General features: G+C 35.2%; 2 protein-coding genes across 5 annotated transcripts in view; one reads left to right on the top strand and one right to left on the bottom strand.

Moving 5' to 3' along the window:
- Positions 1-576: 576 nt before the first annotated feature.
- On the top strand, positions 577-5176 carry LOC134822233 (uncharacterized). Its single transcript, XM_063833143.1, has 8 exons — positions 577-775; positions 1118-1257; positions 1494-1566; positions 1766-1885; positions 2503-2646; positions 2809-2928; positions 3113-3190; positions 3334-5176. The coding sequence occupies exons 1-8, from the start codon at positions 577-579 to the stop codon at positions 3354-3356; spliced, it is 897 nt and encodes a 298-aa protein (XP_063689213.1). The 3' UTR covers positions 3357-5176.
- A 4912-nt stretch (positions 5177-10088) lies between these two features.
- The window catches only part of LOC134821826 (multiple C2 and transmembrane domain-containing protein 1-like), a 30600-nt gene continuing 16038 nt past the window's right edge, over positions 10089-24650 (bottom strand). For 2 of the 4 annotated variants that reach the window (XM_063832624.1, XM_063832620.1), the window contains 5 exons: positions 15645-15828; positions 12187-12344; positions 11726-11880; positions 11412-11570; positions 10089-11286 (listed from right to left, as the gene is read on the bottom strand). In XM_063832624.1, coding sequence (XP_063688694.1) covers positions 10780-11286; positions 11412-11570; positions 11726-11880; positions 12187-12344; positions 15645-15828 — 1163 coding nt within the window. In that variant the 3' untranslated portion in view covers positions 10089-10779. The remainder of the gene's footprint in view (positions 11287-11411; positions 11571-11725; positions 11881-12186; positions 12345-15644; positions 15829-24650) is intronic. The other 2 variants (XM_063832623.1, XM_063832622.1) reach the window with 1 other exon arrangement.

Genomic DNA, 24650 nt, shown 5'->3' on the forward strand with positions numbered 1-24650 from the left:
AAGATGTCTTGCTCATCGCTTCTCAAACAATATCAGTTTGATCAGCAGCAGTATCGCCTCTAAAATCTTGGGATTCTTGATTCTGGATCCCATTTACTGAATTCCAGGAATGCCGTATATAATCTCTATGTAGAAACTAAAATATCCATAAAAGGATTTCCGAGTTGTTACCAATAAGGTTACTCGAAAATTGACTCATTATAAATCTGATATGAATGTCTTTGCAGTCTAAGGCTTTCTTTTCTGTTGAGTTTTGCAGCTTAACATTCATTAGCAAGCAGAAGCCAGTGAACCACATCGTATATTCAAGAACTTGAACACTTTGCGGTGAAAGTTTAACCACATTCACCTCAAGACAACACCATCACTAACGTTAATAGCCTTACGAATATTATATTATTTTACATGCTCTGTTTTTAACACGGCTCCATATTTGACAGTATCCTAACTTCCTAACACAGCGTTCTATCTTACAGTGACCCATGCTGATGGCAGAGAAGGACGTAAATATGATTCAGTACATGCTAGCTCTCATTTTATTTCACCTCGACACTATTATGGGTAAGTAACACCATCATGGGTAACACCATCATGAATAACACCATCATGGGTAACACCATCATGGGTAACACCATCATGGGTAACACCATCATGGGTAACACCATCATGGGTAACACCATCATGGGTAACACCATCATGGGTAACACCATCATGGGTTACACCATCATGGGTAACACCATCATGGGTAACACCATCATGGGTAACACCATCATGAGTAAGATTGTCGTGATTGAAAAGACTTGGCTACGGTTGGGGAGGTGATGCAAACTTGTGCCAGATACCTGATCAGCTGCCATTTACTGACACGGGATAGTTATAAATTGATACCTGTCCCGTATCAGAAGAAAGATGTATCACCACCCAGACTGTGCCCAAGTTCCGGTTTATTCCCCGAATTTCATTCAACTTCAAGCTCCGGTATATTCTCCGAATTCCGATAAATTTATTATTATTTTCCGAATTTCAATCAAATTTAAGCTACCAAAATATCGACCATGACGTTCCATGATTTATATTTCTTTGTATAACTCCAAGTTTGACAAATTTTACTCTCCAGGCTCAAGCTCAACAGAACTGAAGCATTTAGGTTGCTGGATCCTGGAACAGGACAATATTCCCGCCATTTCGTCCCTGGAACATAATATAGGGAGCGATCATTTGAGTGATAATTACTGGGAAAGACCCGATCCTGTCATGGTGAGTTTTTTGCTAAAACTTTAAAACGTTTCCGTTCCCTGCTAGATAATCTTAACAATAAGCATACTAATTCTGGATGGTCTGCCGTGAAAACTTTGTGTCTGCGGCGATCTACTACAGACGAACTTGAATCAGCCTCTTCCACTTAAATCAGCCTTTTACGTTCATTCGTAAATAGCGGTTATTCACTTATAGAATGAGAAGATGAAGAGACAATTAATATAATAATATCTCAGGCGTGCGCTAAAGCTGCATCATCGCTCGGTTACAACGTATTCGCTGTGTCTAATCGGGGATACCGACAAGGAGGTACGTTATCTCAGTATAATTAATTAATTAATTACTTTAATTAGTAAAATCACTTCATGAATAAATTAATATATACACATCTGAACTTAAATACACATGGATCAACAAGTTGTAAAGATTCAGTCCATATGGGGGTCGAACTATTTTTTCCATAAAGCTCACAATGATAACCTCTCAAGTTAACGATGATGAACTTCAGGTGAATGTTTTGCTTCTTGCTCTGCAGCCAAAGATTTCGCTAACTACGGCGAGAGGAACGCCGCATGCAGCAGAACCGGGACGGGAGGCTGGAAGAGTATGAACGTATACAGTCTTGATGGTGAGTCCACCGAGAGAGAGAGAGAGAGAGAGAGAGAGTGTGTGTGTGTGTGTGTGTGTGTGTGTGTGTGTGTGTGTGTGTGTGTGTGTGTGTGTGTGTGTGAGAGAGAGAGAGAGAGAGAGAGAGAGAGAGAGAGAGAGAGAGAGTGTGTGTGTGTGTGTGTGTGTGTCTGTGTGTCTGTGTCTGTGTGTCTGTGTGAGAGAGAGAGAGTGTGTGTGTGTGAGAGAGAGTCCACCGTATTTGCGCGTACAATTTCTCTGCTTTTTACAGCTTTTCAGTTACAGCAATTTACACGTTAACATGTAAAATCGGTCAGTCAAAAAGAATTTGTTGTGCTTCCGTGTCGCTAACTGTCGATATACTGATTTACGGTGGGAGATACCTAAAAGACGGAACTATCAATTCTAGCCGGAAGGCTCTGATAAGTTATGAAATAAGTAAACCGGATGAAATCCGGACACAATTACCGGTTGACTAAAGCCAAATTTGATAGGTACATATCCTTCTTAGTAAACGGAACTGAGGATAATATACATCTGACCGAGGTTTAGGTTTTAAAAATTATAAATTTCAGAGGCCGGGAACTCTTCAACAGGAAATAACAGATTCTATTTCAGCAACGATCTATTTGGGCTGCATAAAGAATAAGATGACAGGATATGTAATACCAGATCTGGAAGCTACCCACAACGCTCTTTTCGGACAACCCCACCGGAGGAAACACAGTGTGGAAAAGTGCGGAGCTATTGCCAGAAGTAGAGGTGAGCAGCAAATTAACGAATTTCATCTTTTGATGAGCAAATTTTCATCTTCTTTCATTCTCATGATGATGCATTATCGAGTGAATTACAAATTCAATTTCCAATCAAAATGTCACAGTTTTTGTTTAGAAAGTATTTTAAATAACATTGCTGTTGACTCAGGTTACAACGTGTTTGGTGTTACCAAAGGAGGCCGCTGTTTGGGGAGCGGGGACGCTTATAAACTATTCACTGAACACAGTAATACGGCTGGACCGGGCAAAGACTGTCTTTACGAAAAAGGTAATTATTTACCCAAATATCATACAATAACTCCTCATACTCACTTGCCTATTTTATGTTACTCATTAACAGCATGAATCCATTCGGTCTTTGGACGATAAAGTCATATCAAACCCCTTCAAGCACATTTCCTCTTTTTGCATGAATCCTGTTTGTACCATAAATCTACCATAAGATGTTGCAGGATCGGAGCACTCAATATCAGTGCATTTAACAACGGGAATATTGGAGTTCCCTTCCAAGTCTTCAAGAAGAGGGAGAGGTACGTGATTTTATAACATTGCTGCCTTCATTTGTTGGCAATATTCCAAAAAGAAATATAGATCTCCGAGTGCTCAATTTTTGATAAACCATCAATTAAGTTCTGCCTGACCAGACGATTTTGCTGACAGATGTTTTTTTCAGGAAGAAAACAAAGATTAACGTAGAATGACCAAAAATATCCTGATTAAAAGACAACCCTCCTGTTCCATCAGTATTATCAGACGAACTTCTAGCTTCAATTTAGGGGAAACTCTCCGAACTGTTCCCTATAAGGGATACCAACACCTAGTTAAAGAAATTAGGCTCATCTTTGTCAAGATGGTGCATGCTATGTTAGGATTTATTTGATAGAAACGGCATGATATTCTAGGCCCTATTTGATAGGCTTAAATAAAGAAGTTTATCAACCTCACAGTTGGCACCCACAGTCCATACATGCCCCATACATGCCCCATATGATAGGTATAAATTCAGGAACAACAAGGCATTCTAATTGGCTCTTTTTTTGATAATTCTAAATTGAGGAGTTTATCGATCAAGGAGCTGATACTATTGCTATTAACCAAGCAGCCTGATAGGCCCTATTTGGTAGTTCTAAATTAGGAGCTTATCAACAAGATATATGAATAGGCCTTTTATGACAGGCCTTAAAAATAAGCTTATTTGATAGGCCGTCCCCTAGCCCCCTCCCCCTTATCTTTTATAGACTGACTCTGTTTTTGTCCCTCCAGAGAGGTGCCCTGGGGGGTCCGGGACTCTAGGGCGTAAGACTCTAGGGCGTGAGACTTTAGGGCGGCGCCCTAACCCTAACCATCACCCTAACCCTAACCCTAACCCTTATCCTAACCCTAACCCTAACCCTAACCCAAACCCAAACCCTAACCCTAACCCTAACCCTAACCCTAAGACCCTAGAGTCTTACGCCCTAGAGTCTTACGCCCTAGAGTCCGGACCCCGCCCTGGGGTATGGTTACTTCGGTAACTACGGTAACTATGGTAACTACATGGGGTAGGTGTATAATTGTGTGTTAGAGTGGGTGCAACTGTAAAATCAATAGTTAAACTTAAAGAGACTGATAGGCATCAAAATTAAGCTCTTTTTAGATACATTTTAGCTTATTTTAGTACTTACATAAACCATTAGTTCTCACATTACTAGCTTATAGTTATACGAACCCGATTTAGCTTCTAAAATATGAGATTCTATTTATTTCATTTGTTAGGCAAGCATGCTTAGTCCGCTCTTTCTGCATCACCACTGGTGTACAATGACAATAAGAGCTTATTGTGATTATTTTTGTAGGCTCGGAAAGTTCTCGCACATAACGTGGCAGTTAGAGCCCGTTTGTAAGAGCCCTATATAGAGTTCTATATATTAGAGCACTATATAATAGAGTTCTATATAGAGCCCTATATTATAAATTCTATATAGAGTTCTATATATTAGAGCCCTATACAGCTCTAGCCTCTATGGCTCATACGTCGACCCACAATAACAGGGATCAGACATTGAGAATACAAGATCCGAGCCTGCAAAAACACAGGCAGTACAGTTGTACTGTTAGGATCTGGCGATACTAGTCAGTACTTACTTATTAGGGTTGATTGCAACCATGTGAAGCACCCAATCAACAGTAGTTTCAGTTTTTATATGCTTTGAAATATTTTATGTTATTAGGATTGATTTGACTATTTGAATATTATGGTAATGAATATTTAAACAAACTAGGTAGCATGATTTAGGATACCGTATTTAAAAGATTTAATCATTCATTTAGTCTCAAAAAGGTCAGTTAGCTCCGTCTCCTGATTGAATTTCAAGATCATTAGGAAGTTAATATTTTGTAGAATGTTCTGCCGCGTGATGATAGACAGATAACAACAATTATCGTTTTGAATAAAAGTTGCAACTTTTTAGAAAATCATGATGATATATTTTTGAGATTTACTTTTATTTGTGTAAATATAATCTTTGATTTTTTCATTTCATTAGTTTGAAAGATTGCGTGTTTTAATTCTGGAACAAGTCCAAATTTTCCAGTCCCGCCATGGAGGACATGCTCAGAGGTATAAGTCTCCCTCCAGATAAAAGCACAGGAATTTCAGGAAATCCATCGTGCAGGGATGGGTCAACGATTAACGGTCAACTCCCTCGGTCGACCGATAGCACTAGGCGTGATTGCATATATAGACACTAGTAAATGCCCGCCATATATCGGACGATATAGGACTCGTGATGCCCTGTAGCTGGGTCTAAGTTTCGAGGGGAACTTGATAGCGGTGGCTGGGAAGATGAAAAGTAAACTAATACCTCCTCATTCGCCACAACCACAGAAATACAGTTATATCTCAAACCTGGTTAAATTATCGGCTATTGATGACGTTAAGGTCCAAATTCCATAGCATAGGGTGGATACTTGGCTGCGGTATAATGCTATTTTTATACTACGTAGACTAAGGCAGTTTGACGTAATACAACCAAAATTGCATTCCTCAAATCTGCAGTCTGTGTTTGTAGAAGCTTATAAAATTAATGCGAAACCTTAAAAGTTAAAACTATGCTAAGATTAAGATTAGGATGTCGGGTTGTGATCGTTACCCAGTTTAGTAGCGAAGTACTTGATGACATATACATGGCAGCACTTGTTTGCTGGCACTTGGTAGGACAACATTTTCTTAAATATCTGGAAAAAGGCAATGTATGTGTATGTTGGATGAGGGGCTCCTGTTAGCTAGTTAGTAAAATTAGTAGATCTGATGTAGTGAAAATTTTTCAATTCACGCCAATATTTATATCATTATTTCACATTCGATCCAACTGAAGTACTGAAATGAAACTTGTTTGAAACAATTGACAAACACAACTGTTCCTTGTTCTATTTTTCTTCTCTAGGCACAGACCGTAAAGTAACAAATTCCCGACATAAACTGTTTCTGTTAAACAATTACACAACGAAAAGAGAAGATGCCTGCTCAGAAGATATGTCTACATTATAACCTCCTCACGATCGTTTCTGGTGGCGGGATGGTTCTTTCAAGCCTTCCAACTCAGGATCAGAGGGGATCCTACTTAAGAAGTCCTCCACCTCCATATTGTCGATCAGATTCGGATCCATGCTAAACTTACGGAATTTGTTAATACCCCATCCTGCGAAACATGAGCAATTTAACAAAAGATGAATCAAAATAATATATGAAAAATGGAATTACAATCAGTCCGTCAGTCCTTCTGTCCCTCTTTCCCTCTGTCCCTCTGTCCCTCTTTCCCTCTGTCCCTCTGTCCCTCTGTCCCTCTGTCCCTCTGTCCCTCTGTCCCTCTGTCCCTCTGTCCCTCTGTCCCTCTGTCCCTCTGTCCCTCTGTCCCTCTGTCCCTCTGTCCCTCTGTCCCTCTGTCCCTCTGTCCCTCTGTCCCTCTGTCCCTCTGTCCCTCTGTCCCTCTGTCCCTCTGTCCCTCTGTCCCTCTGTCCCTCTGTCCCTCTGTCCCTCTGTCCCTCTGTCCCTCTGTCCCTCTGTCCCTCTGTCCCTCTGTCCCTCTGTCCCTCTGTCCCTCTGTCCCTCTGTCCCTCTGTCCCTCTGTCCCTCTGTCCCTCTGTCCCTCTGTCCCTCTGTCCCTCTGTCCCTCTGTCCCTCTGTCTCTCGCAGTCTCTAACCTATGATGATGTAGCGTACAGGAATAAAATACAGTGCCACGGAAGCAGCAATCATGAGGACGGCCAATAAACCGCTGCCAAAAGGGTTCTTCCACTGAGCAATGTTTTTGAACTTCTCTGCTAAAGAAGCTATGGAATCGAGTGATTGCTGAAATTATCGGAGTTACATTAGCATTATCAAAACAAGCACTTTCTGAAATTATGTGAGTTACATTAGCGTTATGAAATCCAAAGATTTCTGAAACAAGGTGGGTTTAGATTTTACGTAATTGAAAATTGCGGTCAAATATCTGAATTATGCTTTAAAACCTTGCAGACACTCTTGATAGTAAAATTATTGCAACAACTTGACAAGTTCAATTTGCTATGTCATTCAAATGTTCTAAAAGCCTAAATAATCTTATTGACTTTTATAATGATGAAATTACCATAATTGTATTACATTATCGAAAATTCTTGGCCTCAGATTTACATAATATCATAATTTAATTCCAGATAGTTTTACGTTATGTGGATAATGTTTTACAATACAGGGTGGGGGGGGGGGGGGCAAAAAGTCAGTGTACAAACTGCAAACGTTGGCCTTGATAACTCAGTCACTGAGTGCCCAATTGAAATAATTCTTTTTGGAATGACTTACTACCACCACTGGTTCGAGGAGTTTGTCAAATCGAAAAATATTCGTGTTCATTTGCTTATTCAAATGAAGGTACATGATTTTCGCATTTATTTGATAGTTTGGATAGTAGCATCGAGCTAAATCTTATTGAATTATGTTTGGCCATTCGAATTACGTTTGTCCTGAAAAAAATTAGTTGCAGGTATAATACCTCAATACTTCAATAATTGAGCTATCACATACAATGTACAACAACGGGGGGGGGGGGGTGGGGATATATCACATACAACTATATGTGTTGTTCGGGGGCACTAAAAGAATACTGTTTTTTTATTAATTTATTGACGTTACTTATTTTGTAATGTAGTGATCACGTAGCCTCTAATCACGTGATCGTAATTAGTGGCTGGTTAAAGTTATGATTGAAATAGAGTTTAGGCTAGAGAAGGTACGTGGTATGGTAAATATCAGTGTTATAAATGTCTTGAAATGAAACATAAAACTATTGTTATAAAAACATAGTCCTGGACACAAAGAGTCCGACAATTCCTCCGTATTTTAGATAATAGTATTAATAGTGATACTTACCGTAATATCAGTACTGGTAGCACTAGCAGTACTGCATTTACGACTCAATACTCTCATGCTGAGTGCTGAGTGCTGAGTGCTGACTATACAACACTCCATGAGCTATTGATTGTGGAAATCCACTTGTGCGGTTATAAACAGTCGATCTGTTATACTTATAATGCATTGTTTTAATAATAAATTGTTTTCTGAATAAAAGAAGTTGGGAGTTTTCCAAATAATAATACTAATGCAATGATAACCTGTCCTGTTCCAGCTAGTTGATACATGTACTCAAATCTCTGTGTTAACGACATGTCTCCCTCGTTGATATCCGCGTTTCCTTCTCCTGAAACATTTATTTGGACTACCTATGACCTAGGGTAACAATAACATCAAGCCAGATAACCTTACTGGAAATTACACTAATTACACTAAAAGTATATTAATGCAATTAAGTTAATTATATTATTGAAGCATGAGAAGCGTCTCAAAGTCAAACCATCAGAAAACCCGAGTTTCGACAACTTGACCCTCTGATCTCAGGCCACTACCAAGGGCCACGCCCATCCCAAACAGCGGAAATCTGTGTCAAATTCTCTACAAATCCAGACTGAGAATCTTTACTCCCTCATATTTACGGCCCATAATGATCAGGGTAGCAATAGCATGAAACGTACAGAAAGATTTGAAATGGATTTCAGCTATTTTAAATAGTGCATTGTCCCTGTGAGTGGCCTGAGTGGGTGAGGGTCAAAAGGTCATAACTCGGTTTTTCTGATGGTTTGGGACTTAATAAGTACTAATAAAAACTACCAAACAATAATAACTATCAAACCACCTAAACATATTCCAAATACCCGGAAACATATAAATCCCCTACAGGAATAAAAATTCTCAGTCTTGATTTGACCTAGATTTCAGTAATTTTGGGATGGGCGTGGCCTCTGGAAGTGGCCTGAGAGGGTCAAGAGGTCGAACTTATCGGTTTTTATGATCATTTTGGACAAGTACTACCAGTACCTTATTCATTATTACCTATTTAACCATTAAAACATGTTCCACCTACCCGGGAACACATATCCCCCACATAACAATTGGGAAATCCCCTACAAGTCCCTTACAGAAATCAAAAAACGTGCTCTCACTAAACGGGCCAGCGACAACCGTGTGATCAAAGTTTACCTGGGGACCCCAGGCTATTATGTTCATGAACGGCGGAATGACAGGCTGAGCGCCGCCCAGTAAGATTAAAGTGCGCGCAGGAACGCACGGACTAGTATAGACGACGGGCGACGGACGCCAGCTACCATAAATAAAACAAAAAAGCCTAGTTTGCTAACCCTTCGCTGACGCTAACTTTACTTCAACTTGTCTTTAAAGCTCTTGTGCCTGTGGCACTTGAGTCATGGAGCGCGGAAAAATTACATAATCCTGAATCCGGTACACAGGAAGCGATCAAAATGAAACTGAAAGGATGTGATTATGAGCCAGTATTAAAATGACTGGATCTTATTATGAACCAGTATAAATCACAAACCTCGTCCAGAACGTAAGTAGTAAGGGTTAATAACTGTGCTGTGTACGTAGGTCTCCCATTGACCTCGTCCGTATCTCATATACAGATACTGGAATGGAACAGGTCAGAAGAGTCAGAGTCAGAGTCAGAGTCAGAGTCAGAGTCAGAGTCAGAGTCAGAGTCAGAGTCAGAGTCAGAGTCAGAGTCAGAGTCAGAGTCAGAGTCAGAGTCAGAGTCAGAGTCAGAGTCAGAGTCAGAGTCAGAGTCAGAGTCAGAGTCAGAGTCAGAGTCAGAGTCAGAGTCAGAGTCAGAGTCAGAGTCAGAGTCAGAGTCAGAGTCAGAGTCAGAGTCAGAGTCAGAGTCAGAGTCAGAGTCAGAGTCAGAGTCAGAGTCAGAGTCAGAGTCAGAGTCAGAGTCAGAGTCAGAGTCAGAGTCAGAGTCAGAGTCAGAGTCAGAGTCAGAACCCGAAATTACTCTATCGGTTAAATTTGTTTGCTCTATTAAAGTGAACTCGTGAACAATGCAAATAAAACATGCAATTTCTTGCTAATGTACTAAAAGCATTTCTGAACAACTACATAAATATGATTCTGAAAATAAAGAACATATTATAAACAATTCTACAAATGCAATTGAAACTACATACCCTTCTTGCCATAGAAATACAGCTAATTTGTTAAGAAAAGTCAAAATAAATTAACACCAGTAAAAATTGAATTGCAGTATCAAAAATTAGGAAAATCAACAGTTCATTTATTACACTGCATTTAATTTCACCAATGCTGTTGTCCCGATGATTAAATGCACTTGTTTACTTGCAATTTAATTAAAGTCGCTTTATACTTAAAGGTCTTACAAAAAGTAATCTTTAAAGATATGCGAATGAATTTACTTACAAATTGTTTATTACCATTTCAAAATGTTTTAAGTCCTGATCAAACTCAAAAATAGCACTGAAATTAGTTGCTACTGCGCTATGCAAGCAGAAAGTAGCAGAAACAATAATAGAATACTGGCTCTTCGCACAATTAGTGCCACGTTGGTTTATATTTATCATGCTCGGCAGTTCGGCATTATTTTGGCAGATTTAAGAAGTAATTACAAAGATTTTAGTATTGGTAATGTTTTTCTGTGGTGACGTTCACATGTACCAACAGTGGTCTTGTTGAATTTCACATCCTCTAAAATTCAAAATAAGAACTCTTAAAGTCTTAATGATAGTGGACCCTTCTTCAATCTGCTTTGTTGAGCTCACGAGAAGAACCTGCAGCGCTCCTAGGTCGGGCACCAGACCCCCGACTTCTGATTTGTCTATATTGCTCAATCTCAGGGAATGAGGGAATCCTGGACAACAAGTCCACCATCTCGTTATTATCCACTAGGTTGGGTTGGAAGTAGAACTTCCTAAACTTGTTCAGACCCCACACTATGATCATATACCGGGGGCTCACATAGTACAGCAGACAGCCAGCTGATATCAGTATCACACAGCACATCGCTGACACAAACTGGTTCTTCCACTGACCTATGTGACCAAACTTTTCTCCAATACTCGCCGCAAAATCTAAGCCTTTTTGAATGCCTTCAGCGGTTGTGAAGACTGTTTTCATTTTGTCAAGCTTTGCGCTGAACCCCGTCGATTCGCCCTCTGTCTCTCTTGTAACCTCGTAGTAGGCTCTGTTCACGTTGTTTCTAACCCAGGTCTCTTTCTTTTTGACACCACATCTTTGTGCTACGTGCTGAAATGTTTGTTCGGCTACCAGGCTTTAATGCTTGTTAATATTAATACAAACGAACAAACATATTAAAGCATGGGCTGCAGTTAGTTTAAATAAAAATCAACTGCTTTCTTCTGACAACTTACGCTGTATAAGAGCAAAAGCCCAATCGCAAGGGGAACCATCCAAAGCTCGATGTAGTAGGTGACAAGGACGAATATTATCATGGAGACGAAAGATAGGGGTTTATTTCTCCAACGGATGATCTGATCCAACCCCTCACCCATATCTTGAACCATCTCCAACTGTGATGAACCCGTTTTTTAAAGTTGGTCAATAACGTACATATTTGGTTAGTTTAGTACTTTCAACATTTATTGTTTAACTTGCAATCAAGAGATACCACTAAAATAAATCTATTTTTGTGGGATTTAATTTCTGAGTATAGTCCCATCCTTACCTGAGCAGTAATTCTCTTAACATCTCTCTGTAATAAGGAAATGTCAAACTTTGTTGGATCTTTCATTATCTTCTCTTCCTTCGGAGAGAAGGTTCTAACTGCTGCTCTGATGGGGTTGTAGAAAACTGCTGTCTCTATAATCAGCTCACCTTTACCTAGTTTCATTTGAAACTTTCATCAAATAATACAGAATTATACAGCAATGAACTTGTATAAAAACAATGACAAAGAATGTTTAGGCTTGAAAAAGCTCAAACTGGTTAGGGCAGGCACAAGTAAACAGGAATTGACTGTACTATATGATTGGGGAAACTAGTAATATCTATGTTAGAGCAAAAGTGTTCTGGACTCTTACTCGGGCTTACTTGGGAGTCGTTACACAATTAAAGTTAGGCTGCTTTGTTATAAAACAGTGCGACCTCTAGCACTTTTATCAAATCATACATTGAAAGACCACTCACCAACACCAGTTAGTTTCGCGTCCTTCAATATGTACTTTTTAAGTCCTCTGCAGTTAAAGAGAGGGATAGCAATTCTGCCAACTAGCACATCATTCACCAGATCCTCCTCGTCACACAGGGAGAGGTGGAGGACACTGTGGTAGTCGTTTATTGGGAACCTAGGGGTGGTGGAGGTGATAGGATACGTATAATATAACATAATATAACATAATATAATATAATAAAACATATTATCACACTTTCGAGCCAAATTTGGCAGGAAAGCAGAATTGATATTACATGCCCCGATGGGGAGCACTGGCTCTCACCCGGGGGCATGAAATATCAATCAGTTGCTCAGAGAGAGTCCGATATTCCCATAGGAACAAGGAGCCCACTCTCAACAACTGTTCTACTACTGCGAGGTACTGATTTAAATAAAGATTTAAATCAACAACCTCAAGTAGTCTATGACCGTTAATGCAATGATCAGGTAAACTTTCCAGGATATGGAAAAATTTAAATTTATACCTAGTTTTGAAAATATTTCCTTGTGTTTGAGATGCGTCAAGCAAAATACAATTTTTTGTTGTAAAACTTTTTCAAGCTGTTCCCTTTTTATTGCACTTTACAGTTCAAAGCCTAATTAGGCTTCGGATGATGAAACAAAGTAAAAACTCCCTGGCTTGTACGAGCTTTAAGTGACTTAAGGTTATTGAAAACGAGATCAAAGTTTACAAGCAGACTTGAAAGTTTCACAAAGTTTTGGTACTTGTCAGCGATACAATCAATCAGGATAATTAATTTCCTTAATCGCTTACTCGAAATTAAAAAGGAAGTGTCAGAACAAACTACAGTCACCCTCACAAAAAATAGTAAACACTAGACGATGTTTGATTAATTCGAACGAAGAAAACATACAAAACAAAGCCAGATTTCAGCCATTTCAGACCTCAATTTTAACCCCCTCTGATCCCTTCTTTGAGCCATATTCCATATATAGAAATTGTGCAGAAATTATACTTGGCTTTTCCAAACCGGTTTCGCCTAGATTAGCTTGCGAAATTCGTGGCTGATCTATAAACAGACTGATAAAGATTAAAGAGACTTATATGTAGATTCTGTACAATAAAGAGCGGAAATTCTATCCCAGGACTAGTTTTAACTGAATTTTAGTTAGTGCAAATAAGTGCAATAAAAACATCCTATAAAATATATTATTTATATAAATATATCAAGGGACGAATGACGTAACTTAATCAGCTAATCTGGTTATAAATTAGTCTGGGCACTGTGGCAAACAGGTCCGATGATTAATGTGCTGCCATTCATTAGACCAATTCAATATTGGTAACAGTACGGGTGAACTACCTGGCCATGACCAGGGTGGTTATAGGCTGGTGGAGTACTGCGTTCTAAAATGTTGAAGAGATACATTTGAATATTACAAATGTTCTGATAATTTCCAGTTCAGATAATTTCTAGCTCGAAGCAGATAATGGCAAATAATGGCAAGTAAAGATGAATACTGACTAAGAACTAAGCAGAATACTTGATAAAATTCTAAGTCAACGATTACAAGTTGCATTGATTAAATCATTCTGAAATAACAGACAATCAAGAATCAAGACGGACGATAATATTGTTGATGTAAATTAGGGAGTGTAGTGTATAATGTGGACTGATAAATAGACACTAATTATGACCCCACAGCTCTATTCAAATACAAGAACCAGGAAATTCTTTCACCTTATCGCAGATACAGATTATACGATAAGGACTGTGATGTATAATCAACACTTAAACGGATGTTCTATACATTATATTGCATCTACAGTTTTAATGACTCTAAAAATATCTAATAGAAATAAAGTATTAGAATCACCTCACATCAATTGATTTGCAGGATGTAATTACGTATCAAACGCGCTCGCGGCGGAATATTCTAGACACATAAGTACAAGACCCATAGGCGGAAAACACATTAATATCGCATGCACTACGTATCAATAGAAAGCAAATTGGGCGCGGCATACAGCATTCACTGTGTCATAAATGTGAAACGCGAGATTCTAATTTCACGTATTGTATCTTTAATATCTGAAATACTAACTTATCGAGAGCTATATATAGCTTGGACATTATAAACATAAATAAGTTCGACATGTCTAGTTTTGCTTTGGTGAGATTTATAACTAACGTTTGATCAAATTCTGCTTTCCAGGCCAAATTTGGCTCCAAATAATGGCAAATAATGGCAAGTAAAGATGTATACTGACTAAGAACTAAGCAGAATACTTGATAAAATTCTAAGTCAACGATTACAAGTTGCATTGATTAAATCATTCTGAAATAACAGACAATCAAGAATCAAGACGGACGATAATATAATTGTTGATGTAAATTAGGGTGTGCAGTGTATAATGTGGACTGATAAATAGACACTAATTATGACCCCACAGCTCTATTCAAATACAAGAACCAGGAAATTCTTTCACCTTATCGCAGATACAGATTATACGATAAGGACTGTGATGTATAATCAACACTTAAACGGATGTTCTATACATTATATTGCATCTACAGTTTTAATGACTCTAAAAATATCTAATAGAAATAAAGTATTAGAATCACCTCACATCAATTGATTTGCAGGATGTAATTACGTATCAAACGCGCTCGCGGCGGAATATTCTAGACACATAAGTACAAGACCCATAGGCGGAAAACACATTAATATCGCATGCACTACGTATCAATAGAAAGCAAATTGGGCGCGGCATACAGCATTCACTGTGTCATAAATGTGAAACGCGAGATTCTAATTTCACGTATTGTATCTTTAATATCTGAAATACTAACTTATCGAGAGCTATATATAGCTTGGACATTATAAACATAAATAAGTTCGACATGTCTAGTTTTGCTTTGGTGAGATTTATAACTAACGTTTGATCAAATTCTGCTTTCCCGGCCAAATTTGGCTCCAAAAAAAGTGTGATAAAACATTAATCACATGCCTTCTCATGCGATATCAACATTTTCAAAACTCGGCAAGCCTCGTGATTGAAAATGTCGATATAACCCTCGGCAAGCCTCGGGAAATATCGAAACTTTCGCTAACTCGGCAAGCCTCGTGGGCGAAAGTTTTGATATCGCATGAGAAGGCATGTGATAAATGTATAATATAACATAATATAACATAATATGACATAATATAACATAATATAACATAATATAACATAATATATGATAATATAACACAGGGAGAGGTGGAGCACACTGTGGTAGTCGTTTATTGGGAACCTAGGGGTGGTGGAGGTGATAGGATACGTCGGTTCTTTGAATGTTGCCATTTGAAATATCTATTGTGTAAGTAACATAATATCCCAAAAAACTAAACACTCTCAACCATGATATTAATCAAAGGCATGAGATTGTATACCTGTATCATAAACCTGTGTATGATAATTGTGTACCTGTATGTTAATTTCCATTCGGGTTCCAGGCAATCCTCCCTGACCGGTGAAATAGACCTACAGTTCTCTATCTCCATGACAACGTACGGATCCATGGACCCAATCTTCTTACTGGGCAGGTTGGTTGCTCTGATCAGCTTTACTATCAGATATCCCACGTTTGAGAAATCTTTCCCAGTGTTCACTGAAATAGCATTATTATAAGGTTCACTGCAATCGCATTATTATAAGGTTCACTGCAATAGCATCATTATAAGGATCACCGTTATAGCATTATTATAAGGTTCACCGTTATATCATTATTATAAGGTTCACTGTTATAGCATTATTATAAGGTTCACTGTTATAGCATTATCATAAGGTTCACCGTTATAGCATTATTATAAGGTTCACCGTTATAGCATTATCATAAGGTTCACTGTTATAGCATTATTATAAGGTTCACTGTTATAGCATTATCATAAGGTTCACCGTTATAACATTATTATACGGTTCGCCGTTATAGCATTATTATAAGGTTCACTGCAATAGCATTATTATAAGGTTCACTGCAATAGCATTATTATAAGGTTCACTGCAATAGCATTATTATACGGTTCGCCGTTATAGCATTATTATAAGGTTCACTGCAATAGCATTATTATAAGGTTCACTGCAATAGCATTATTATAAGGTTCACTGCAATAGCATTATTATAAGCTTCACTGTTATAGCATTATTATAAGGTTCACTGTTATAGCATTATTATAAGGTTCACCGTTATAACATTATTATAAGGTTCACTGTTATAACATTATTATAAGGTTCACTGTTATAGCATTATTATAAGGTTCATCGTTATAGCATTATTATAAGGTTCACTGTTATAGCATTATCATAAGGTTCACTGTTATAGCATTATTATAAGGTTCACCGTTATAGCATTATTATAAGGTTCACCGTTATAGCATTATTATAAGGTTCACTGTTATAGCATTATTATAAGGTTCACCGTTATATCATTATTATAAGGTTCACTGTTATAGCATTATTATAAGGTTCACTGTTATAGCATTATCATAAGGTTCACCGTTATAGCATTATTATAAGGTTCACCGTTATAGCATTATCATAAGGTTCACTGTTATAGCATTATTATAAGGTTCACTGTTATAGCATTATCATAAGGTTCACCGTTATAACATTATTATACGGTTCGCCGTTATAGCATTATTATAAGGTACACTGCAATAGCATTATTATAAGTTTCACTGCAATAGCATTATTATAAGGTTCACTGCAATAGCATTATTATACGGTTCGCCGTTATAGCATTATTATAAGGTTCACTGCAATAGCATTATTATAAGGTTCACTGCAATAGCATTATTATAAGGTTCACTGCAATAGCATTATTATAAGGTTCACTGTTATAGCATTATTATAACTTTATAAGGTTCACTGCAATAGCATTATTATAATGTTCACTATTATAGCATTATTATAAGGTTCACTGCAATAGCATTATTATAAGCTTCACTGTTATAGCATTATTATAAGGTTCACCGTTATAGCATTATTATAAGGTTCACTGCAATAGCATTATTATAAGGTTCACCGTTATAGCATTATTATAAGGTTCACTGTTATATCATTATTATAAGCTTCACTGCAATAGCATTATTATAAGGTTCACCGTTATAGCTTTATTATAAGGTTCACCGTTATAGCATTATTATAACTTTATAAGGTTCACTGCAATAGCATTATTATAAGGTTCATCGTTATAGCATTATTATAAGGTTCACTGCAATAGCATTATTATAAGGTTCACCGTTATAACATTATTATAAGGTTCACTGTTATATCATTATTATAAGCTTCACTGCAATAGCATTATTATAAGGTTCACCGTTATAGCATTATTATAAGGTTCACTGCAATAGCATTATTATAAGGTTCACCGTTATAACATTATTATAAGGTTCACTGTTATATCATTATTATAAGCTTCACTGCAATAGCATTATTATAAGGTTCACCGTTATAGCATTATTATAAGGTTCACCGTTATAGCATTATTATAACTTTATAAGGTTCACTGCAATAGCATTATTATAAGGTTCATCGTTATAGCATTATTATAAGGTTCACCGTTGTATCATTATTACAAGGTTCACCGTTATAGCATTATTATAAGGTTCACCGTTATAGCATTATTATAAGGTTCACTGTTATAACATTATTATAAGGTTCACCGTTGTATCATTATTACAAGGTTCACCGTTATAGCATTATTATAACTTTATAAGGTTCACTGCAATAGCATTATTATAAGGTTCATCGTTATAGCATTATTATAAGGTTCACCGTTGTATCATTATTACAAGGTTCACCGTTATAGCATTATTATAAGGTTCACCGTTATAGCATTATTATAAGGTTCACTGTTATAACATTGTTATAAGGTTCACCGTTGTATCATTATTACAAGGTTCAACGTTATAGCATTATTATAAGGTTCACTGTTATAGCATTATTATAAGCTTCACCGTTATATCATTATTATAAGGTTCACCGTTATTGCATTATTATAAGGTTCACTGTTATAGCATTATTATAAGGTTCACTGTTATAGTATTATTATAAGCTTCACTGTTATAGCATTATTATAAGGTTCATCGTTATAGCATTATTATAAGGTTCACCGTTATAGCATTATTATAACTTTATAAGGTTCACTGCAATAGCATTATTATAAGGTTCATCGTTATAGCATTATTATAAGGTTCACCGTTGTATCATTATTACAAGGTTCACCGTTATAGCATTATTATAAGGTTCACCGTTATAGCATTATTATAAGGTTCACTGTTATAACATTATTATAAGGTTCACCGTTATAGCATTATTATAAGGTTCACTGTTATAGCATTATTATAAGGTTCACTGTTATAGTATTATTATAAGCTTCACTGTTATAGCATTATTATAAGGTTCATCGTTATAGCATTATTATAAGGTTCACTGCAATAGTATTATTGTAAGGTTCACTGTTATAGCATTATTATAAGGTTCACCGTTATAGCATTATTATAAGGTTCACTGCAATAGCATTATTATAAGGTTCATCGTTATAGCATTATTATAAGGTTCACCGTTATAGCATTATTATAACTTTATAAGGTTCACTGCAATAGCATTATTATAAGGTTCATCGTTATAGCATTATTATAAGGTTCACCGTTGTATCATTATTACAAGGTTCACCGTTATAGCATTATTATAAGGTTCACCGTTATAGAATTATTATAAGGTTCACTGTTATAACATTATTATAAGGTTCACCGTTATAGCATTATTATAAGGTTCACTGTTATAGCATTATTATAAGGTTCACCGTTATAGCATTATTATAAGGTTCACTGTTATAGCATTATTATAAGGTTCACTGTTATAGCATTATTATAAGGTTCATCGTTATAGCATTATTATAAGGTTCACTGCAATAGTATTATTATAAGGTTCACTGCAATAGTATTATTATAAGGTTCACTGTTATAGCATTATTATAAGGTTCACCGTTATAGCATTATTATAAGGTTCACCGTTATAGCATTATTATAAGGTTCACTGTTATAGCATTATTATAAGGTTCATCGTTATAGCATTATTATAAGGTTCACTGCAATAGTATTATTATAAGCTTCACCGTTATAGCATTATTATAAGGTTCACTGTTATAGCATTATTATAAGGTTCACCGTTATAGCATTATTATAAGGTTCACCGTTATAGCATTATTATAAGGTTCACCGTTATAGCATTATTATAAGGTTCACTGCAATAGCATTATTATAAGGTTCACTGCAATAGCATTATTATAAGCTTCACCGTTATAGCATTATTATAAGGTTCACCGTTATAGCATTATTATAAGGTTCACTGCAATAGCATTATTATAAGGTTCACTGCAATAGCATTATTATAAGGTTCACTGCAAGAGCATTATTATAAGCTTCACCGTTATAGCATTATTATAAGGTTCACTGTTATAGCATTATCATAAGGTTCACCGTTATAGCATTATTATAAGCTTCACCGTTATAGCATTATTATAAGGTTCACTGTTATAGCATTATTATAAGGTTCACTGTTATAGCATTATTATAAGGTTCACTGTTATAGCATTATTATAAGGTTCACTGCAATAGCATTATTATAAGCTTCACCGTTATAGCATTATTATAAGGTTCACTGTTATAGCATTATTATAAGGTTCACTGTTATAGCATTATTATAAGGTTCTTCGTTATATTATTATTATACGCTTCACCGTTATAGCATTATTAAAAGGTTTATTGTTATAGCATTATTATAAGGTTCACTGCAATAGCATTATTATAAGGTTCACTGCAATAGCATTATTATAAGGTTCACTGTTATAGCATTATTATAAGGTTCACTGCAATAGCATTATTATAAGGTTCACCGTTATAACATTATTATAAGGTTCACTGTTATAGCATTATTATAAGGTTCATCGTTATATCATTATTATAAGCTTCACCGTTATAGCATTATTATAAGGTTCACCGTTATAGCATTATTATAAGGTTCACTGCAATAGCATTATTATAAGGTTCACTGCAATAGCATTATTATAAGGTTCACTGTTATAGCATTATTATAAGGTTCACTGCAATAGCATTATTATAAGGTTCACCGTTATAACATTATTATAAGGTTCACTGTTATAGCATTATTATAAGCTTCACCGTTATAGCATTATTATAAGGTTCACCGTTATAGCATTATTATAAGGTTCACTGCAATAGCATTATTATAAGGTTCACTGCAATAGCATTATTATAAGGTTCACTGTTATAGCATTATTATAAGGTTCACTGCAATAGCATTATTATAAGCTTCACCGTTATAGCATTATTATAAGGTTCACCGTTATAGCATTATTATAAGGTTCACCGTTATAGCATTATTATAAGGTTCACTGAAATAGCATTATTATAAGCTTCACTGTTATAGCATTATTATAAGGTTCACTGCAATAGCATTATTATAAGGTTCACTGTTATAGCATTATTATAAGGTTCACTGCAATAGCATTATTATAAGGTTCACCGTTATAACATTATTATAAGGTTCACTGTTATAGCATTATTATAAGCTTCACCGTTATAGCATTATTATAAGGTTCACCGTTATAGCATTATTATCAGGTTCACTGCAATAGCATTATTATAAGGTTCACTGCAATAGCATTATTATAAGGTTCACTGTTATAGCATTATTATAAGGTTCACTGCAATAGCATTATTATAAGCTTCACCGTTATAGCATTATTACAAGGTTCACCGTTATAGCATTATTATAAGGTTCACCGTTATAGCATTATTATAAGCTTCACTGTTATAGCATTATTATAAGGTTCACCGTTATAGCATTATTATAAGGTTCACTGCAATAGCATTATTATAAGGTTCACCGTTATAGCATTATTATAAGGTTCACTGCAATAGCATTATTATAAGGTTCACTGTTATAGCATTATTATAAGGTTCACTGCAATAACATTATTATAAGCTTCACCGTTATAGCATTATTATAAGCTTCACCGTTATAGCATTATTATAAGGTTCACCGTTATAGCATTATTATAAGGTTCACTGCAATAGCATTATTATAAGCTTCACTGTTATAGCATTATTATAAGGTTCACCGTTATAGCATTATTATAAGGTTCACCGTTATAGCATTATTATAAGCTTCACTGTTATAGTATTATTATAAGGTTCACCGTTATAGCATTATTATAAGGTTCACTGCAATAGCATTATCATAAGGTTCACCGTTATAGCATTATTATAAGGTTCACCGTTATAGCATTATTATAAGCTTCACTGTTATAGCTTTATTATAAGCTTCACCGTTATATCATTATTATAAGGTTCACTGCAATAGCATTATTATAAGGTTCACCGTTATAGCATTATTATAAGCTTCACCGTTATAGCATTATTATAAGGTTCACTGCAATAGCATTATTATAAGGTTCACTGTTATAGCATTATTATAAGGTTCACCGTTATAACATTATTATAAGGTTCACTGTTATAGCATTATTATAAGGTTCACCGTTATAGCATTATTATAAGGTTCACCGTTATAGCATTATTATAAGGTTCACCGTTATAGCATTATTATAAGGTTCACTGTTATAGCATTATTTTAAAGTTCACCGTTATAGCATTATTATAAGGTTCACCGTTATAGCATTATTACAAGGTTCACCGTTATAGCATTATTATAAGGTTCACCGTTATAGCATTATTATAAGCTTCACTGTTATAGCATTATTATAAGGTTCACCGTTATAGCATTATTATAAGGTTCACTGCAATAGCATTATTATAAGGTTCACCGTTATAGCATTATTATAAGGTTCACTGCAATAGCATTATTATAAGGTTCACTGTTATAGCATTATTATAAGGTTCACTGCAATAACATTATTATAAGCTTCACCGTTATAGCATTATTATAAGCTTCACCGTTATAGCATTATTATAAGGTTCACCGTTATAGCATTATTATAAGGTTCACTGCAATAGCATTATTATAAGCTTCACTGTTATAGCATTATTATAAGGTTCACCGTTATAGCATTATTATAAGGTTCACCGTTATAGCATTATTATAAGCTTCACTGTTATAGTATTATTATAAGGTTCACCGTTATAGCATTATTATAAGGTTCACTGCAATAGCATTATCATAAGGTTCACCGTTATAGCATTATTATAAGGTTCACCGTTATAGCATTATTATAAGCTTCACTGTTATAGCTTTATTATAAGCTTCACCGTTATATCATTATTATAAGGTTCACTGCAATAGCATTATTATAAGGTTCACCGTTATAGCATTATTATAAGCTTCACCGTTATAGCATTATTATAAGGTTCACTGCAATAGCATTATTATAAGGTTCACTGTTATAGCATTATTATAAGGTTCACCGTTATAACATTATTATAAGGTTCACTGTTATAGCATTATTATAAGGTTCACCGTTATAGCATTATTATAAGGTTCACCGTTATAGCATTATTATAAGGTTCACCGTTATAGCATTATTATAAGGTTCACTGTTATAGCATTATTTTAAGGTTCACCGTTATAGCATTATTATAAGGTTCACCGTTATAGCATTATTATAAGGTTCACTGCAATAGCATTATTATAAGCTTCACCGTTATAACATTATTATAAGCTTCACCGTTATAGTATTATTATAAGCTTCACCGTTATAGCATTATTATAAGGTTCACTGTTATAGCATTATTATAAGGTTCACTGTTATAGCATTATTATAAGGTTCACCGTTATAGCATTATTATAAGCTTCACTGTTATAGCATTATTATAAGCTTCACCGTTATAGCATTATTATAAGGTTCACCGTTATAGCATTATTATAAGCTTCACCGTTATAGCATTATTATAAGGTTCACTGTTATATCATTATTATAAGCTTCACTGCAATAGCATTATTATAAGGTTCACTGTTATAGCATTATTATAAGGTTCACTGTTATAGCATTATTATAAGGTTCACCGTTATAGCATTATTATAAGCTTCACTGTTATAGCATTATTATAAGCTTCATCGTTATAGCATTATTATAAGCTTCACTGTTAAAGCATTATTATAAGCTTCATCGTTATAGCATTATTATAAGCTTCACTGTTATAGCATTATTATAAGCTTCATCGTTATAGCATTATTATAAGCTTCACTGTTATAGCATTATTATAAGGTTCACCGTTATAGCATTATTATAAGGTTCACCGTTATAGCATTATTATAAGCTTCACCGTTATAGCATTATTATAAGGTTCACCGTTATAGCATTATTATAAGCTTCACCGTTATAGCATTATTATAAGCTTCACCGTTATATCATTATTATAAGGTTCACTGTTATATCATTATTATAAGCTTCACTGCAATAGCATTATTATAAGGTTCACTGTTATAGCATTATTATAAGGTTCACCGTTATAGCATTATTATAAGCTTCACTGTTATAGCATTATTATAAGCTTCACCATTATAGCATTATTATAAGCTTCACTGTTATAGCATTATTATAAGCTTCATCGTTATAGCATTATTATAAGCTTCACTGTTATAGCATTATTATAAGCTTCATCGTTATAGCATTATTATAAGCTTCACTGTTATAGCATTATTATAAGGTTCACTGCAATAGCATTATTATATGGTTCACTGTTTTAGCATTATTATAAGGTTCACTGTTATAGCATTATTATAAGGTTCACCGTTATAGCATTATTATAAGGTTCACCGTTATAACATTATTATAAGGTTCACTGTTATAGCATTATTATAAGGTTCACTGTTATAACATTATTATAAGGTTCACCGTTATAACATTATTATAAGGTTCACCGTTATAGTATTATTATAAGCTTCACTGTTATAGCATTATTATAAGGTTCACTGTTATAACATTATTATAAGGTTCACCGTTATAGCATTATTATAAGGTTCACCGTTATAGCATTATTATAAGGTTCACCGTTATAGTATTATTATAAGGTTCACTGTTATAGCATTATTATAAGGTTCACCGTTATAGCATTATTATAAGGTTCACCGTTATAGCATTATTATAAGGTTCACCGTTATAACATTATTATAAGGTTCACTGTTATAGCATTATTATAAGGTTCACTGTTATAACATTATTATAAGGTTCACCGTTATAGCATTATTATAAGGTTCACTGTTATAACATTATTATAAGGTTCACCGTTATAGCATTATTATAAGGTTCACCGTTATAACATTATTATAAGGTTCACTGTTATAGCATTATTATAAGGTTCACTGTTATAACATTATTATAAGGTTCACCGTTATAGCATTATTATAAGGTTCACCGTTATAGCATTATTATAAGGTTCACCGTTATAGCAT

Source organism: Bolinopsis microptera, chromosome 10 (genome assembly GCF_026151205.1).
Source record: "Bolinopsis microptera isolate Bmic1 chromosome 10, MBARI_Bmic_1.0, whole genome shotgun sequence".
In the NCBI taxonomy this organism is placed as follows: Eukaryota; Metazoa; Ctenophora; class Tentaculata; order Lobata; family Bolinopsidae; genus Bolinopsis; species Bolinopsis microptera.

Excerpts from the sequence above, each read along its gene's own strand:
- LOC134822233 (XM_063833143.1), top strand. The coding sequence starts at position 577 with ATGGGTAACACCATCATGAATAACACCATCATGGGTAACACCATCATG. Across the intron at positions 1,258-1,493 it reads AAAGACCCGATCCTGTCATG|GCGTGCGCTAAAGCTGCATC; the intron begins GTGAGTTTTTTG and ends ATAATATCTCAG. Across the intron at positions 1,567-1,765 it reads TCGGGGATACCGACAAGGAG|GTGAATGTTTTGCTTCTTGC; the intron begins GTACGTTATCTC and ends GATGAACTTCAG.